The sequence below is a fragment of the Lepidochelys kempii genome, chromosome 7 (assembly GCF_965140285.1).
Source record: "Lepidochelys kempii isolate rLepKem1 chromosome 7, rLepKem1.hap1, whole genome shotgun sequence".
Taxonomy (NCBI): Eukaryota; Metazoa; Chordata; order Testudines; family Cheloniidae; genus Lepidochelys; species Lepidochelys kempii.
In genome coordinates this window covers 30,954,271-30,972,303 of record NC_136386.1, presented here as the reverse complement: position 1 = coordinate 30,972,303, position 18,033 = coordinate 30,954,271, and the positions used below count along the sequence as shown (strand labels likewise).

Below are 18,033 nucleotides of genomic sequence, written 5' to 3'. Positions count from 1 at the left end.
AGCCTGACAATGAAAGTCGTCTTCTTTGAATAGTCTCCTTGTGGGTGCTCTGCTTCAGGGGCACTCACTCCCTTGTCCTTTAGTTGGAGATTTTTGGTAGCTCGGCCCGGTATGCGTCCTATGTTCCTTCACGCCCTGCTCAGAGGCTGTATAGGGCTGTGTGGGTGAACCACCCTCAGTTCCTTCTCAACCATCTTGGCCTGAGATGGAGCAGTCGCTTAGCCTTGTTACCCTTTATTGAAGGATTTAGAAAGACTTTCTCTTGATCCTCTTCCCCTTTGGGGAGGGAGACTTTCCCCTGCTACATACTGTTGCCCTGAGTTATGCCAGGCTCTCTGGGCTTCAAGTAGTGCTTCTCTTGCCAGGAGGCCCTCCTGGTCAGTGACAGGTATTCCCACTGTATCCGCTGCTTGGGAGAGCATCATCTCCCGCAAAAGTGTTCCCATGTGCGCCACTTTTAAGGGCAGGGTCATTAAAAATCAGGAGCTAAAACTGAGACTTATAATGAGGACTATGTTCTCCCAATCTGGTTTGAGCACCAGTGAATGCCACCCCCAAAGCCTTTTGGACCTCCCCAGTGGCCAGACTGGGATCCTTGGGCTGTATATCATCAGCAATTTTCCCATGCCCCTAGTCTCTCTCGTTGGGAATACAGGGGGAGACACTCCCCTACTCCAACTGTTCCTCTGTTACCTCAGACGAAAGAATCCTTTGAGAGGAGGAGGCCTGGTCAGATACAGAGGTTACTCCCCAAATAGATATTTCTTCATCTTTCCCAGATGAAGTGGTTATGCCTCCCCCACTGACTGTGGCTGATGATGTCTGACACTTGCAAGAGTTAATGAAGCACACTGCCGATTCCCTCCAGATTCCTTTGGAAATGGTCAGGGAATCACAACTACTCAGGTTGCCCTGCCCATTAATGAGGCCCTGTTGGATCCTGCAAAATCCATCTGGCAGAGCCCTGCGACAATTCTGCCAACGTGTAAATGGGCCTATAAGAAATATTACACACTGGCTAAAGATTCTATTCACCCATCCAACCCATCCCTGGTTGTGGAGGCAGTGAACAAACATGGCACACAACATCATGCAAAACCCACACCGTATGATAAGGACCAAAAATGCCTTGATCTATTCAGCAAAAAGACCTACTCATCCTCCACTCTTAAGTTTAGGATCCCAAACTATCAAGCTCTCATGGCTAAATACAGTAACTCAAATTATGCCAAATTTACCACCTTTATTGAGCATCTGCCGGCTGACCAGCATGAGCAGATTCAGGCTATTATTAAGAGGGGTCACCTGGTAGGTAGAACATTGATCTGCCTAAGAGACGTGACTACACATCAGCCTCCTCAAAATGAGGGCAGTTAGGACTGTCTGTATCCACTTCCTGCCTCTAGCCAGGAAGAAGTCCATAAAAATTCTCACAGACAACATAGTTTGCATGTTCAATCTCAACCACCAGGGAGGACTCAGGTCCCTTTGCCTTTGTGCCCAAGTGGTGAAGTTCTGGAATTGGTACATAACCAGTTCCATCCTTATTTTGGCCACTTACCTTAGGTTTGGCCATTTCCATCCAGAGACTCTCCAGGTGGATCTCTGACTGTATCCTATTGTGCTATAAATCTTCAGATATGCAGCCTCCTTCTAGGATGTTGGCCCATTCCACAAGATCCCTATCAGCTTCTATGACATTACTCAAGAATGTCCCTATTCTGGATCATTTGTAATGCTGCCATTTTGCTCTTCCATACATACCTTCTCCAAGCATTATGCAGTGGTCCAGTTTTTAGATCAGATGCTGCCATTGGAAATGCTGTGTTGTCTTCGGTCTTGGTCTCAACTCCGAAGACTATCTTCAGCTGGGGGTGCTGCTGCTGACCTCACCTGAACTGGAGCATCCATAGAGACACTATTGGAAGAAGGAGAGGTTACTCACCATGTGCAGTAACTGGAGTTCTTTGAGATGTGTGTCCCCATGGGTGCTCCACTGTCTGCCCTCCACTTTGGAGTGTCCTCTGGGGACTTTGTGGTAGAGAAGGAATTGAGGGCGGATTGTCCACACAGCCCTAAATAGCCTCTGAGTGGGCATGAGGAAGCACTGGGCACATGTACGGGCCAAACAGGCATTATTACCAAAAATCTCAGATTAAAGGCACAAGGGGGCACACATCTCAAAGAACTCCAGTTATTGCACAAGGCGACTAACCTCTCCTTCTGAGTAGACACACCTCACACACACACACCCTTTTGGAGAAGGGGTCAGAAAGTTGAGATACAATGTGTAAATTTGTGGAGACACTGCTGTGCATTGATGGAGGGATTAAAACACTAATCAACTACACAATTTACAAGCAAAAAGGTCTCTGTGTTTGTGGAAGAGGTGTGTTAACAGGAGTGGTGTATATAAGACATGGGAGGTAATTGTTCCACTCCACTCGGCACAAGTGAGGCCTCAGCTGGAGTACTGGGTACCACAGTTCTGGGTACCACAGTTTAAGAAAGGTGTGGACAAATTGAAGAGAGTCCAGAGTAGAGCAACAAAAGTGATCAGAGGTTTAGAAAACCTGACCTGTGAGTAAAGGTTAAAAGAATTGGGCATGTCTAGTCTGAAAAAGAGAAGACTGAGGAAGCACATGATAACAGTCTTCAGATGTGTACAAGGTTGTTATAAAGAGGATGGGGATCAGTTATTCTCCACGTCCACCAAGGGCAGGACAAGAAAGAATCATCTTAGTTTGCAACAAGGGAGATTTAGGTTTGACATTAGGGAAAATTTTCTAACTCTAATACTAGTTAAACTCTGGAACATTTTACGTAGGGAGGTTGTGGAATCCTCTTCCCTGGAGGTTTTTAAGAACAGGTTAGACAAACACCATCCAGGGATGGTCTAGATCAGGGGTGGGCAAACTTTTGGGCCCGAGGGCCACACTGGGGTTGCAAAACTGTATGGAGGGCTGGGTAGGGAAGGCTGTGCCTCCCCAAACAGCCTGGCCCCCACCCCCTATCTGCCCCCTCCCACTTCCCCTGACTGCCCCCCTCAGAACTCCTGACCCATCCAAACCCCCTGCTACTTGTCCCCTGACTGTCCCCCTGGGACTCCCCACCCTTAACCCCCCCCCCCCGGGACCGCCCCTCATCCAACCCCCCTGCTCCCAGTCCCCCTACCCCTATTCACACACCCCTGACAGGCCCCCCGGGACCCCACACCTATCCAACCCCGCCCTGTTCACTGTCCCCTGACCCCATCCACACCTCCGCCCACTGACAGGCCCCCCAGGATCCCCACGCCTATCCAACCCCCCCGTCCCCTGACCACCCCCAATCCCCCGCAGAACCACGGCCTCATCCAACTGCTCCCTGTCCCCTGACTGCCCCCGAGACCCCCCTCCCCTTATCCAACCCCCCAGCCTCGGCCCCCTTACCATGCCGCTCAGAGCACCATGTCTGGCCGCCGCAGCTAGACACACTGCCGCGGGCCAGAAGTGGCCTGCGGACTGTAGTGTGTCCACCTCTGTTCTAGATATACATGGTCCTGCCTCAGCCCAGGGGGATGCACTAAATGGCCTCCTGAAGTATCTGCCAGCTCTATATTTCTATGATAACCTCACCACTCTCACCAGCCTGCAAGAGACAGCTGGGTCCTAGCAGAGTCATGGAGAGAAAGCAGCATGGGGGATCAAGGACTGGAGAGCAGAGAAGTTCTTGAGGTCCAGTAGTCCCACTGCACTGAGTGCTGCCCAGGGCCTGTCGTTGTGCAGACCCATGACCAAGATTGGATTCCTTGTTGTGCCAGATCTCAGTTCCAGATCAGTCCCCCTTTCATGCGGGGCACTGTACAGACCCCAGACCAAGGTTGGGGCCTCTGTCTTGGTGGGTGCTGCACGGGTCCCAGACCAAGATTGGGGCTCCCTATCTTTCTGGGCACTGCACAGATACGCAATCGAAATCGAGGATCCTTGTCATGCCAGGTGCTTCACCAGCTCATAGCAAGATACATTCCATGCCCTGAAGGGCTGCCAGTCTAAATAGACAAAGGGTAGGAGGGGAAGCAACCTTCCCAAATTCAGTAATGGAGCTGGGAATAGCAGTCGGGTCTCCTGATTCCCAGTCCAGTGCCCCAACCACTCCACCCTGCTGCCTAGGTACCCTGATACCTTTTGCAGCCATCCCTAGAGAGAGACTGACTAAGTCCCGGAGCTCCTACTTATGCTAAGCTGGGAGGGTTCTAGGTTTAGAACACAACAGGGGCTGGCAGGCATGGATTCTGATGTTTGCGGAGTCACCAGTCAGTCCCAGTCTGTCCTCAGGAATGCCAGGTAGGGGCCAGGGTCTCATTGAAAGCACCTGTAAACTCCTCCATGTGTCTAGGGCTGCTTGCACAGTGTCTGAGGCCAAGGTGTCCCCTGGCCTTTCAGAATTGGGGCAAAGGGACTAGCGTTGCGGGGAGACACTGGTAGATTTCCAGCCAAGGCAAAGAAGCTTAAATCAAGAGTTGGTTGGAAAACACAATTCCATTCGGTGGGAAATTTCAAAATTTTGGAAAAAAATCAGTTCCAAATTGTAACAAAAAGCCAAAATTTCCAAACAAAAATGTTGATTGGGCAACATCAAAGTGTTTAGTTTCAAGAAGGTCAACATGTTTGCTTTGGGCTTTTATAGTCTATTAAACTATTAAATAGATAAACATAAATCTAATACAAGAAAAGGAGTGTTTTGACCCCTAACTGCACAGGGCTTGGATTTTAGCATGAGGGGAGTAGGCATTAGCAGGGGTGGCTGGGCCTCTCCATACCTGGGTTCGGTCCTTGCTCCACCACCAACTTACAATGTGATCTTGGATGAGTCTCTTCCCCTGTCCATGTGTCTCAACTGAGGCAGGTTTGGGAGACTGGATTCCCTGTGCTCTGAGATCTTTGCATGCAGGCAAGCAAAGGGTTAACCCAAAGAGGTGGCCATAGGCCATTGGCACGCTCCTGGGTCCAGCCTGGCCTGGCTGCTTGTACAGAGCAGGACCAAATCACAGCTCCCAGAGCAGACTCCTGGCCAGTGGGTAGCCGCCTGGATCCTCCACCCCTTCTCCTCTTCATCCCAAGCATGAAGTCAGCTGCTCTGATGAGTAGAGCCGACACGCCCAGCTGGCTGGGAGCAGGTCCCTGCACACCTGGGGATGGAGGAGTCTGCAGGAACAAAGGAGTCATCATCTGCTGGGGACGGAAATCGTTGGCTGTTAACTTTGAAAGTATCCAGCGCCCTTTCTTCCATCCAGTTAAAGGCAATTGCAGCCCTAACTGGGAGCACTGGGGCCTATGAGTCAGGAGTGAAAGCATCTCCATCCGCAGGCAGTGAGCCCAGAGGAAGGACCTTGGCCAGCGATGCTTGGACTCAGCTGAAGCTAGAGCAATTCAGACTAGAACTCAGGTGCCAGTTTGTACCAGTGAGGTAATTAACCAATGGAACAACTTCCCTGGGGCTGTGGTGGATTCTCTATCACATGCTGTGTTAGATCTGCTCTAATTCAACCAGGGATTAAGAACATAAGAACGGCCATACTGGGTCAGACCAAAGGTCCATACTGCCCAGTATCCTGTCTTCCTACAGTGGCCAATGCCAGGTGCCCCAGAGGGAGTGAACCTAGCAGGTAATGATCAAGTGATCTCTCTCCTGACATCCATCTCCACACTCTGACAAACAGAGGCTAGGGACACCATTCCTTACCCATCCTGGCTAACCTCCATGAATTTATCGAGTTCTCTTTTAAACCCTGTTATAGTCCTAGCCTTCACAACCTCCTCAGGCAAGGAGTTCCACAGGTTGACTGTGCGCTGAGTGAAGAAGAACTTCCTTTTATTTGTTTTAAACCTGCTGCCCATTAATTTCATTTGGTGGCCCCTACTTCTTATATTATGGGAACAAGTAAATAACTTTTCCTTGTTCACTTTCTCCACACCCACTCATGATTTTATATATCTCTATCATATCCCACCTTAGTCTCCTCTTTTCCAAGCTGAAAAGTCCTAGCCTCGTTAATCTCTCCTCATATGGGACCTGTTCCAAACCCCTAATCATTTATTTGCCCTTTTCTGAACCTGTTCTAATGCCAGTATATCTTTTTTGAGATGAGGGGACCACATCTGTACGCAGTATTCAAGATGTGGGCATACCATGGATTTATATAAGGGCAATAAGATATTCTCTGTCTTATTCTCTATCCCCTTTTTAATGATTCCTAACATCCCGTTTGCTTTTTTGACTGTCACTGCACACTGTGTGGACGTCTTCAGAGAACTATCCACGATGACTCCAACATCTTTCTCCTGATTAGTTGTAGCTAAATTAGCTCCCATCGTATTGTATGTATAGTTGGGGTTATTTTTTCCAATGTGCATTACTTTTCATTTATCCACATTAAATTTCATTTGCCATTCTGTTGCCTAATCACTTAGTTTTGTGAGATCTTTTTGAAGTTCTTCTCAATCTGCTTTGGTCTTAACTATCTTGAGCAGATTAGTATCATCTGCAAACTTTGCCACCTCACTGTTTACCCCTTTCTCCAGATCATTTATGAATAAGTTGAATAGGATTGGTCCTAGGACTGACCGCTGGGGAACATCACTAGTTGTCCCTCTCCATTCTGAAAATTTACCATTTATTCCTACCCTTGGTTCCCTGTCTTTTAACCAGTTCTCAATCCATGAAAGGATCTTCCCTCTTATCCCATGATAATTTATGGAAGAGCCTTTGGTGGGGGACCTTGTCAAAGGCTTTCTGGAAATCTAAGTACACTATGTCCACTGGATCCCCCTTGTCCACATGTTCGTTGACTCCCTCAAAGAACTCTAATAGATTAGTAAGACATGATCTCCCTTTACAGAAACCATGTTGACTTTTGTGCAACAATTCATGTTCTTCTATGTGTTTGACAATTTTATTCTTTACTATTGTTTCAACTAATTTGCTTGGTACTGACATTAAAACTTACCAGCCTGTAATTGCCAGGATCACCTCTAGAGCCCTTCTTAAATATTGGCGTTACATTAGCTATCTTCCAGTCATTGGGTACAGTAGCGGATTTAAAGGACAGGTTAAAACCATAGTTAATAGTTCTGTAATTTCACATTTGAGTTCTTTCAGAACTCTTGGGTGAATGCTATCTGGTCCCGGTGACTTGTTACTGTTCAGTTTCTCAATTAATTCCAAAACCGCCTCTAGTAACACTTCAATCTGTGACAATTCCTCAGATTTGTCACCTACAAAAGATGGCTCAGGTTTGGGAATCTCCCTAACATCCTCAGCTGTGAAGACTGAAGCAAAAAATTCATTTAGTTTCTCTGCGATGACTTTATCGTCTTTAAGTGCTCCTTTTGTATCTCGATCATCCAGGGGCCCCACTGGTTGTTTAGCAGCCTTACTGCTTCTGATGTACTTAAAAAACATTTTGTTATTACCTTTTGAGTTTTTGGCTAGCTGTTCTTCAAACTCCTTTTTTGGCTTTTCTTATTACATTTTTACATTTAATTTGCCAGTGTTTATGCTCCTTTCTAATTACCTCATTAGGATTTGACTTCCACTTTTTAAAAGATGCCTTTTTATCTCTCACTGCTTCTTTTACATGGTTGTTAAGCCACGGTGGCTCTTTTTTAGTTCTTTTACTGTGTTTTTTAATTTGGGGTATACATTTAAGTTGAGCCTCTATTACAGTGTCTTTGAAAAGTGTCCATGCAGCTTGCAGGGATTTCACTCTAGTCACTGTACCTTTTAATTTCTGTTTAACGAACCTCCTCCTTTTTGCATAGTTCCCCTTTCTGAAATTAAATGCCACAGTGTTGGGCTGTTGAGGTGTTCTTCCCCCCACAGGAATGTTAAATGTTTTTATATTATGGTCACTATTTTCAAGCAGTCCTGTTATAGTTACCTCTTGGACTAGATCCTGCGCTCCACTCAGGACTAGATCGAGAGTTGCCTCTCCCCTTGTGGGTTCCTGTACCAGCCGCTCCAAGAAGCAGTCATTTAAAGCATCGAGAAATTTTGTCTCTGCATTTTGTCCTGAGGTGACATGTACCCAGTCAATTTGGGGATAATTGAAATCCCCCACTATTATTGAGTTCTTTATTTTGATAGCCTCTCTAATCTCCCTTAGCATTTCATCATCACTATCACTGTCCTGGTCAGGTGGTCGATAATAGATCCCTACTGTTATATTCTTATTAGAGCATGGAATTACTATCCATAGAGATTCTGTGGAACATGTGGATTCATTTAAGAATTGTATTTCATTTGATTCTACATTTTCTTTCACATATAGTCCCAACATCCCCTCCGCACGACATGTTCTGTCCTTCCGATATATTTTGTACCCCAGAATGATTGTGTCCCATTGATTGTCCTCACTCCACCAGGTTTCTGTGGTGCCTATTATATCAATATCCTCCTTTAACACGAGGCACTCTAGTTCACCCATCTTATTATTTAGACTTCTAGCATTTGTGTACAAGCACTTTAAAAACTTGTCACTGTTTATTTGTCTGCCCTTTTCTGATGTGTCAGATTCTTTATGTGAATGTTTCTTGTCCAATCTGTCCCATACTTTATTCTCTTCCATCCTCTCCTCCTGACTAAAACCTAGAGAATCTCTATCAATAGACTCTCCTCTAAGAGAAGTCTCTGTCCGATCCACGTGCGCCTCTGCAGCAATTGGCTTTCCTCCATCGCTTAGTTTAAAAACTGCTCTGCAACCTTTTTAATGTTAAGTGCCAGCCGTCTGGATCCACTTTGGTTTAGGTGGAGCCCATCCTTCCTGTGTAGGCTCCCCTATCCCAAACGTTTCCCCAGTTCCTAATAGTTCAGGGACGTCCTGTGGCCTGTGAGATACAGGAATCAGACTAGCCTCTAGGGCACTCTAGTCCAGGCCCTGCTATCTCAGCCAGCCTGGCACAGAATCCTGGTCGCTCGTGTGCATACGTGCACATACCCACATGGCACATACCCACCCTTCTGCACAAGCATGCGCACATTCTTCTGTTAACAATTGTATTTCCCCTCCCCGGCCTAGTAAAGTACCTGTGGAGAAAGGTAGGCATGAGAGGCAGGGCACTGGGGTTCTACGCCTAGCTCTGGAAGGGACCCCCTCGTCTAACGACTCCCCAGGAGTCCTGACACCTACTTCAGTGCCCTGGGCACAAGGCCAGGCTGTCACACACACTGTGTCTCCTGACTGGGCCAGTGATGTTTGAAATGTGGCCTGAGAAAGACCCAATGAAACTCCTGTCACCAAACAAGTGCCCCCTGCAGTTTGCTCCTGGAGGGGTGGGGTGAAATGGGCTCTCCCTCTCCAGTCACCCGGGACCAACACACAAGCTGGCAGGTATACAAGCCTCTAGCCAGGCCCTTTGTGTGACCTCATGGCAGCATGGCCCCCAGGGTACTTGCGTCAAGCGGGGGCAGTGCAGGTCTAAGAGCGAGCGGCGGGGTCTTAACCAGGAGCCTATTTACATTCCAGGGGGATTTGCACCCCATAAACGTGAGCCATGGGCCAGCTCTGACGAGAGTGGGGTAGGCACGCAGTGTTGGGGGCAGGTTCTGTAGCTCTGTGTTCTCCTGAGCCTGCCGGCCTGGGCCCTAGGATTGGTTGTGGGGGACGGGACGAGATGTGTGTTGTGCGGAAACGGGGCAAATGTATGAGTGTGCACGTTGGGGATGCATGTGCAGGTGTGGGGTGCTTGCATGTGGTAGGGGAGGGGGGCGTGGTATGGGGGTGCATGAGTGTGCATAGGGGGCAGTCAGGCCTACACTAGCACTGCTTTGCCGTTGTGGCTGCCCTGGTGTACTAGGGCTCGTGTATATGGCCAGTTAGTGGACAGCTAGTGGGCGTACTGTAGATTCACACCCTGGCTGGCCCTGCACTGGCTTGCTGTGTAAGCCCCTCTGCTGGCTCCCTTGGGCTGGTAGATCCTCAGTCCGATGCTGTTGCCCAGGCCCTCACCCTCCCCTCTGTCTCTGTGTCCCCCAGCTGCACCCTGACAGCGACCCCAAAAACCCCGACCTGCACAGCCAGTTCGTCCAGCTGAATGAGGCCTACCGGGTGCTGAGCAAGGAGGGCAGCAGGAGGCTCTATGACAGCCAGCGGGCTTGGCACGCAGCCAGGCCCACCGCGGGCAGCAGCCCCAAGCACAGCCCCTTTGACTTCACAGACCTGGGACCCAGGCCTAGTACCAGGTAAGGGCACCAGGGCCATGGCACAGGGCACAGAGGTGATGCTGGGGTAAGGGATCAGAACCTGGTATCCCCCCACCTGTCAACGTGATTGACTGACTCTTCTCAACCTTCAGCCCTCACTACCCAGCTGCCCCTCCCACCATGTCTGCACCCCCTGATCTCACACTGGTTCTGAGCCAGTGAGGAGACCCAGGCTGGCTCCAAAGCCCAGGCTGTGTTGAGCCCCTGCTAATCCTGTGCAGGTTTGAGCTGAGAAGGGCCAGCACAGGGACCTCAGGACAGCGCAGAGGTGCTGGGAGCTGCAGCTGAAACGTGAGCAGCTGCCACTGACAAGCTGTTGAGCATCAAGCTGTCAGGAAGCTGCTAAACAGGAAAAGGCCACTTGGCCCATCCTGCCCTGGCCGCCCCCTCGCCCCATAACAGCTCGCCACTCAGTCTAACGATCTGGCTCTGTAGCTTGCTCCATCTGGGCCGCTGTCTCCATAACACAATGGAGACCAGCCCCCCGCAAGACTTGTTTGAGATATGGTAGCTCACTGTCCTCCCAGTGCTGGCTTAGACCAAGGGGCCCATTCAGCTCCATAACCCCCACCCCACAGATCAGACAAGGGGGCCCATCCAGCCTGGTAACCCCCACCCCCCAGATCAGACCAGGGGGCCCATCCAGCCCGCTAGCCCCCACCTCCGGGTCAGACCAGGGGGCTCATCCAGCCCAGTCACCCCCATAACCCCCGGATCTGACCAAGGGGCCCCTCTAGACCGGTATCCTGCCTGCCACCCTGGATCAGACTAATGGGTCCATCTAGCCACGTATCTGCCCCACCCCAGATGGGGAAATGGGGTCTGTGGACTGCAAGGCTGGGTTGGCTGCATTGGCTGCTGAGTCCCCTGCAGCGGCCCCAGGCCCCCCAGAAGGGCTGGCAGCTTGCCAGGATAGGGCCATCCCCACAGCTCACATGCCATCACGTAGGCATTGCTGGGGGGAGGTGTCAGGGGAGTGAGTGAGTGTGACCCCAGCAGACACACTGTGAGGCGAGTGCTCCCAGCTGGCGCAGGGGTCCCCAGGCTGGGACATCCCTCTCTGCATCTCCCAGCCCTGGGAAGAGACCGTTCCAGAGGGGCTGCGTGTGCTGGGGCAGGGCCATTCTCTGGGGCAGCCCAGAACACCCTGGGCTCGTGGACCCTGCATGGAGGGGCAGGACGGCTGTGCTGAGTCTCACAGACCGCCAGAGCAAGGCAGCCCTATCAGCACTGCAAGGGACATGTGGCCCTGATACTCTGGGAATTTCATAGGTGACTGGTCCAACGGGCAGATAGAAGCCAAGAGTCCTGATTCCCGGCCCCCTGCCCTGATCCTGAGGCTCGATCCTTGGGAGACACCCCAGGAGTCCTGTCCAGGGCCAGCAGTCCCCTAGGGTCAGACCCTTGCCCCCAACACAGCCCGCATCAGTGCCCCTTTGTCTCCCAGCAGCCGAGGGCCCGACAAGAACATGCGCTACTGGGAGCAGTTCCGCACTCACCGCGCCGAGGCCTTCTCAGGCACCCAGGCCAAGCAGAGGCAACACTGGAACCGGAAGCTCTTTGGCTACTGCCTCCTCCTCATGCTGGCCAGCGTGGCCGCCCACTACGTGGCCTACAGGTAGTGGGGGCAAGGGGTTGGTGGGGCACTGTGTGACAGCCTGCCTGGGAGAGGGCTCGGGGCCTTCAGAGTTCAATCCTCTGCCCGAGGGCAGGGTCATCCCATGCACTACACGGTGTCCCCCACCAGAGCAGAATCATTGCCTCCAGGCAATTCCCCCGCCCCAGGAGGAAGGCTCACCAGGTCCCCAGGACTCTGGTCTTAGCAGTTCACTCCTCCACCCTTGGAAGAGACTGTTGCTCAGGCTAGCGTGCTCTCACTGTTAGGGGTCGTTCCCCAAGAGCCAATAGAAATGCCCCTTTCCCCAGATCGCCCTTTGAACTTCCCGCACCACTCTCTCTCTCAGTGCCTGGAGATAGTCCCTGGGCCCATACAGGGGGGCATGGGATCCACAGTGGGGTGGGAGGAATGGGCTTCAGGGAAGGGGCAGCTGGTATGAAGTGTCCTTCCCAGGACCAGGATAGCCCCACCCCTCCATCCCAGGAATCCCGCCTCCACTGACTCCTGGCCCCACTCTGTGCCTCAGTTTCTCTCTCTGTATAATGGGGGATAACACCACTTGGCACTTCCACCCATAACCCTGGCATGGCAGATCAGCACCAGCATGCACCCTCAAGGTCCTAGCACTGACAGGGTTATAGAAAACTCAGCTGGGGTGGGGGGTTGTCCTGACCCTTACTCTGGTTGTGGGGTGAAGTCTTATCTCATTGCGTTTCCTAGAAGCCATCCAGTGCTGTCCTGACTGGCCTCTGGCCTGCTCTGTGCCATCCCAGCATGCCTCTGCGAGGAGACCCAGAGTCAAAGGGTCTGGAGTTGTGCTGCGTGGAGTGTGGTTGGGGGCCTCCGTGCCATCCCTGCGCCATAGTGTCCCCACCCCCACCAGCCCAAGCCCCCTCTAATCTCAGTATCTCCCCACCCACGCCCATTAGTGCAAGCCCCCCATGATCTCGGCCTCCCACTCACATCCCCACGGGCCCCCATGCCTCTCTCCATGATCTCAGACTCCCACATGGCCAGTGTCACTCTTCACATCTCCTACACATACACCAGCCCATGTCCCTCCCCCCACAATCTCAGCAGGACCCCTGGCACCCCAGCCCAGCTTCCCATTGTCCAGCGCAGCTGGGTGCACATCTGTAAGGCATTATATGTCTGAGCAGCTATTGCAGCGTAGCAAGCCAAGGGGTGTGGGGGCTGACAATGTGGTTTGTCATAACCCGAACACCAGTCAGGGCCCAGTCCCCTGGAGGAGCCAATGTCCCAGGGCATCTGCTGACACTTGGAGCAGCTCTCCCCGCACCCTCAAGGCATGGAGCTTATGCCAGCTGCCCTAGGGAGGCATCGGGGTCACCCTTCCCAAGAATGTGTATCCTGCCAGAAGTATCAGCAGCTGCCCAGGGCTTCCATCGGGGCCTTTTGTTTCTTATTAATGTTTTAGCACATTAGCGATTCCCACAATTGAACAGTGAACAGCTGCCAGGCTGGGGGCATGGCCTAGATCACCGCACTGAGGGCGCTAGATAACTGTATGGAGGGGGGGCAGTCTGGGAATCCAGGTCACTGTGCTTAGAGGCAGTCTGGGAATCCAGATCACAGCACTGGAAGGGGGCCAGTCTGAGAGTCTAGATCACAGTGCTGGAGGAGGTGCCAGTCTGGCAGTCTAGATCATGGCATTGGAGGGGTGCCAGTCTCGGGTGGTCCAGATCACAGTACTGAAGGGGGTACCAATCTTGGGGGTCTAGATCATAATGTGGGACAGTATGCCACCCTGGGAGGGTCTAGAACATAGTATTAGAGGGGATGCCAGTCTTTGGGCATCTAGCTCACAGCCCTGGGGGATGCCAGTCTTGGGGGGTCTAGATCACTGTTATTCACAGCCACCACGATGGGCACCCTTACTCAAGGCAGCCCCTTGCTGTTGGGTGTGAATTTAGTGCTGGCGGGATGGTGCCCAGTTCATGGGTTGAATGCAATGAGGACAGCAGCTCCAGCACCAGTTTCCCACCCCTCCCCACAGCCCTTCCTGGGTGTGGGCAAAGGGGATTCAGTCTATGCGGGGCCTGATCCCAGGATTCACGGCAGGCAGTGTGGGGGAATCAGAGCCTGGTGTGGGCTTTGCTCAGGCCTACCACGCACTCACCGGACTCGAAAGGATGTGAGTCGCAGTGAATGGGAGCACATACGCAGATAGCCATACGTACACAGAGAAAGCCACAGACATACAGTCATGTGCACTCCACCCACAGACTCCCTGGCATCCTGTGCATGGCACAGACTCCCTGGCATCCTGACTTCCAGCCCCACCTGTGCTCTAAGCCAGAGGTGGGCAAACTTTTTGGCCCGAGGGCCACATCAGGAATAGACATTGTATGGCAGGCCATGAATTCTCACAAAATTGGGGTTGGGGTGTGGGAGGGGGTGTGGGCTCTGGGGATGAGGAGTTTGGGGTGTAGAAGGGTACTCTAAGCTAGGACTAAGGGGTTTGGAGAGTGGGAGGGCGATCAGGGCTGGGGCAGGAGTGCGGGAAGGGGTGCAGGTTCTGGCTGGGGGTGTGGGTTCTGGGATGAAGGTGGGGATGAGAGGTTTGGGGTGCAGGAGGGTGCTCCGGGCTGGGATCGAGGGGTTTGGAGAGCGGGAGGGGGATCAGGGCTGGGGCAGGGGGTTGGGGTGTGGGGAGAGGCTCAGGAGTGGAGGCTCTGAGCAGCGCTTACCTCAAGCGGCTCCCGGAAGCAGTGGCATGTCCCTTATCTGGCTCCTACCCTGAGGCGCAGCCAGGCAGCTCTGCATACTGCCCCATCTGCAGGCACTGCCCATGCAGCTCCCATTGGAGGATGTAGGAGCCAGAGCGAGGCCATGCCGCAGCTTCTGGGAGCCGTGTGGTGCGGCTCCCGACCCTGTACCCCGGAGCAGGGCTGAGCCGCGTGGTCCAGCCCCCGACCCAGCGCCCCAGCTGGAGCAGGGCCGAGCCGCGTTGTGCAGCTCATGGGCCAGCTTAAAACGGCTTGCGGCCCGGATGCAGCCCACAGGCCGTAGTTTGCCCACTCCTGCTCTAAGCGCTAGACACCACTCCTCTTCCAGAGCTAGGAACAGAATCCCTGCATCATGACTCCAAGCCCATTCTGCTCTAACCACTAGGCATCATAGAGATGTAGACAGGAAGGAAGCTCAAGAGGTCATCAAGTCAAGCCCCCTAGACTGAGGCAGGACCAAGTAAACCTTGACCATCCCTGACAGGTGTTTATCCAACCAGTTCCTAAAAACTTCCAAAGATGGGGATTCTGCAACCTCTCTTGGAAGCTTGTTCTAGCTTAACTACCCTTAGAGTTAGAAAGCTCTTCCTACTGCCTATCCTAAATCTCCCTTGCTGCAGATCAAGCCCATTACAGCTTGTCCTGCCTTCATGGGCCATGGAGAACAATTGATCCCTGTCCTCTTTGGAGCAGCCCTTAACATATTGGAGGACTGTTAGCAGGTCCCCTCAGTCTTTTCTCATGACTAAACAAGCCCAGTGTTTTTAACCTTTCCTCCTAAGTCAGGATTTCTAAACCTCTTAGCATTTTCATTGCTCTGCTCTGGACTCTCTCCAGTTTGCCCACATCTTTCCTAAAGTGTGGTGCCCAGAACCGGACACAGTTCTCCAGCTCAGGCCTCCTCAGTGCCAAATAGAGCAAGACAGTTACCACTCTCCCCACCCCCGTATCTTACATACAACACTGCTGTTAATACACCCCAGAATGATATTCTCTTTTTTTGGCAACAGCATCACACTGTTGATTTATATTCTGTTTGTAATCCACTGTCACCCCCAGATACTTTGCTGCAGTATGACCACCATCCAGTTCTTCTTCATTTTGTAGCTGGGCATTTCATTTTTCCTTCGTCTGTGCAGTGTTTTGCACTTGTCTTCATTGAATTTCATTCTGTTGATTTCAGATCAATTCTCCAATTTGTCAATGTTGTTTTGAATTCTAATCCCCCTCCCAGTTTTGGGTCATCCACAAATTTTATAATCATACTCTCCACTCCACTATCCGAGTCCTCACTCCCCTCCCAGAGCCAGGAATGGAACCCAGGAGTCTTGACACCCAGTCCTGCCTGCTGTGACCCACTGGACCCCACTCCCCTTCCAGAGCCAGGTGTCCTGACTCCCAGCTCTGCATTCTTTCCTGCAGCCCATGATGCCCAAATTGGGCATAGGTAGGGGTGCGTGAATCCCTGTGGTGGCCCGCTATGTGTCAAGGTCTTTCAGACCTAAGCAAGTGTGTTTCATTGAATTAGGCCTGATTAGGGTGTTAATCCTCCCCTTGGCAACAGGGATCAGAGCTGGGGAGGGTGTGCAGGCAGAATCAAAGCTAGTAGGGCTGGCAGCAGCAGTGCCCAGGCTGGGAACTGGCACAGCCAAGCACTGTTAGATAGTAGGCAGCAGCCAAGCAAGACCCCTCAGGCAAGGAGACAGACATGGTTCTGTCAGGGAGGGAGACTTAGGTACATGGCCCGTGACATGAACCCCAGCAGGGCCACCATTGGGTCTGCTCCTGCACTCAGTTACACACTTGTAACATCGGCCACTCCAGCTTCCCAGCTGAATCCTCCAGGGGGTGGGGGGATGGAGGTAATTGACTCCCTGCATGGAGCATTCAGGAAAGGGGGGAGGGTCAGAGGGTCAGAGCAGGGGGGCTGGGCATCAGGACTCCTGGGTTCTGTCCCAGCAGTCTCTCTGGCCTCAAGCACATCACTGCTCGTCTGTGCCTGTTGGTTCTGCTAACCCATCAGTAGCTCTGCACTGCAGTCCGTGTTTTACCAAGTGTGTGTGTGTGCCTACTGGAATCGGTCTCTGGAGCCCAGCTGCGGGAGACCCAGCTGGAGCCTACCTGTGCCATTGGGTTAATGCTCTGCCGGTGGGTGGAAGGCAGAGGTTTGCTTGGCCTGTGTGTGCTCTGCCACCATAGTTCTGTGTCGCTCTATGTCAAGTACCCGCCTGTCTGTTTTGACATATGCTCCTACAACACAGACTGTTATTAAGATACCATGAAAGGGAGCCGAGCTACAGGATCAGACCCTGAGAGACCAGGAAACGGAGAATCCCCCTCTTCAGACCTTCCTCCCTGCTTCACACTCCCCAAGAGACTAAGGCAGGACTGATCCCTGCAGAAGCTTTGTCAGGTTTGCTTTAGCCCTGTCCCAGCTCTCTGGAGCCCGGACTCCCCTGGGTGAAGGGACTGTGCTGAGTGCACGCTCAGCACCGATGGACAAAGCACCGTGTGTTTGCGGGGGAGCCAGGGCACAGGGGAAGGGGCTGCGGCCTGCCTGATCAGGAGCTGGAACATTTCCCCCACCCCCATTTCCCTGTGATCCCAGGCTCCTGGCAAACAAGATCTGGTGCCATGTGTTAGGGAAATGGCACAAGAGGCAAGAGAGACTCGTCAGCCTGTCCCTGCTCCGGGAACTCGCACAGCAATCAGTGATGTGACATGCAGGCTTGGTACAACTCCCCCAGCCTCTGTGGAGGGCTCGGAGACATGCCGTGCATGCCAAGTGACTAGGAGCAGGGGAGGCACAGCAAGGGAATTGGCAGGAGTTGTGTCCGGGGTTGTGACAAGCCTTCAAATGGCTCACTGGAATGGGCCTAGCAAAATCCTGCTCTGTCAAATGGGAGAGGCACAGTCCTGCAGTTAAGGAGCAGGGCTGTGGCTCAGGACACCAGGGTTCTGTTCCTGGCTCTGCCACTGTCTCCTGGGTGACCTTGGGCAAGTCACGTCCCCCCTCCGGGCCTCAGCTTCCCCATCTGTAGAATGGGGATAATGATCCTTCCTTTGTCTATTTAGATAGTGAGCTCCTCAGGGCAGGGACTGTGCCTGTGTCTGAACAGCACCTGGCACAATGGAACCCTGATCTTGGTCGAGGCCTCTAAGCACTATCGTAGTGCAGATCATATTAACAGAGGGTATGAAAAGCATGCTAGCACTCAAAGGCCCCAGCTGAGATCGGGCCCTTATTGTGCCAGGTGCTAAAGAGAGATCAGGGCCCTGCTATGCTGGGTACTGCACAGATACACCATGAAAGACAATCCCTGATCCAGACAACTCACAGTCTAAACAGCCAAAGGGTGGGAGGGAAAACGGAGGCACCGAGATGTCCCAGAGCCAGGAATAGAACTCAGGAGTTCTGACTCA

At 52.3% G+C, this 18,033-nt stretch overlaps 1 protein-coding gene across 1 annotated transcript in view; it reads left to right on the top strand.

Moving 5' to 3' along the window:
• Window positions 1-18,033, top strand: part of DNAJC4 (DnaJ heat shock protein family (Hsp40) member C4) — a 78,840-nt gene that overhangs the window by 46,376 nt on the left and 14,431 nt on the right. The window contains exons 6-7 of the mRNA XM_073351766.1: window positions 10,016-10,221; window positions 11,690-11,860. Coding sequence (XP_073207867.1) covers window positions 10,016-10,221; window positions 11,690-11,860 — 377 coding nt within the window. The remainder of the gene's footprint in view (window positions 1-10,015; window positions 10,222-11,689; window positions 11,861-18,033) is intronic.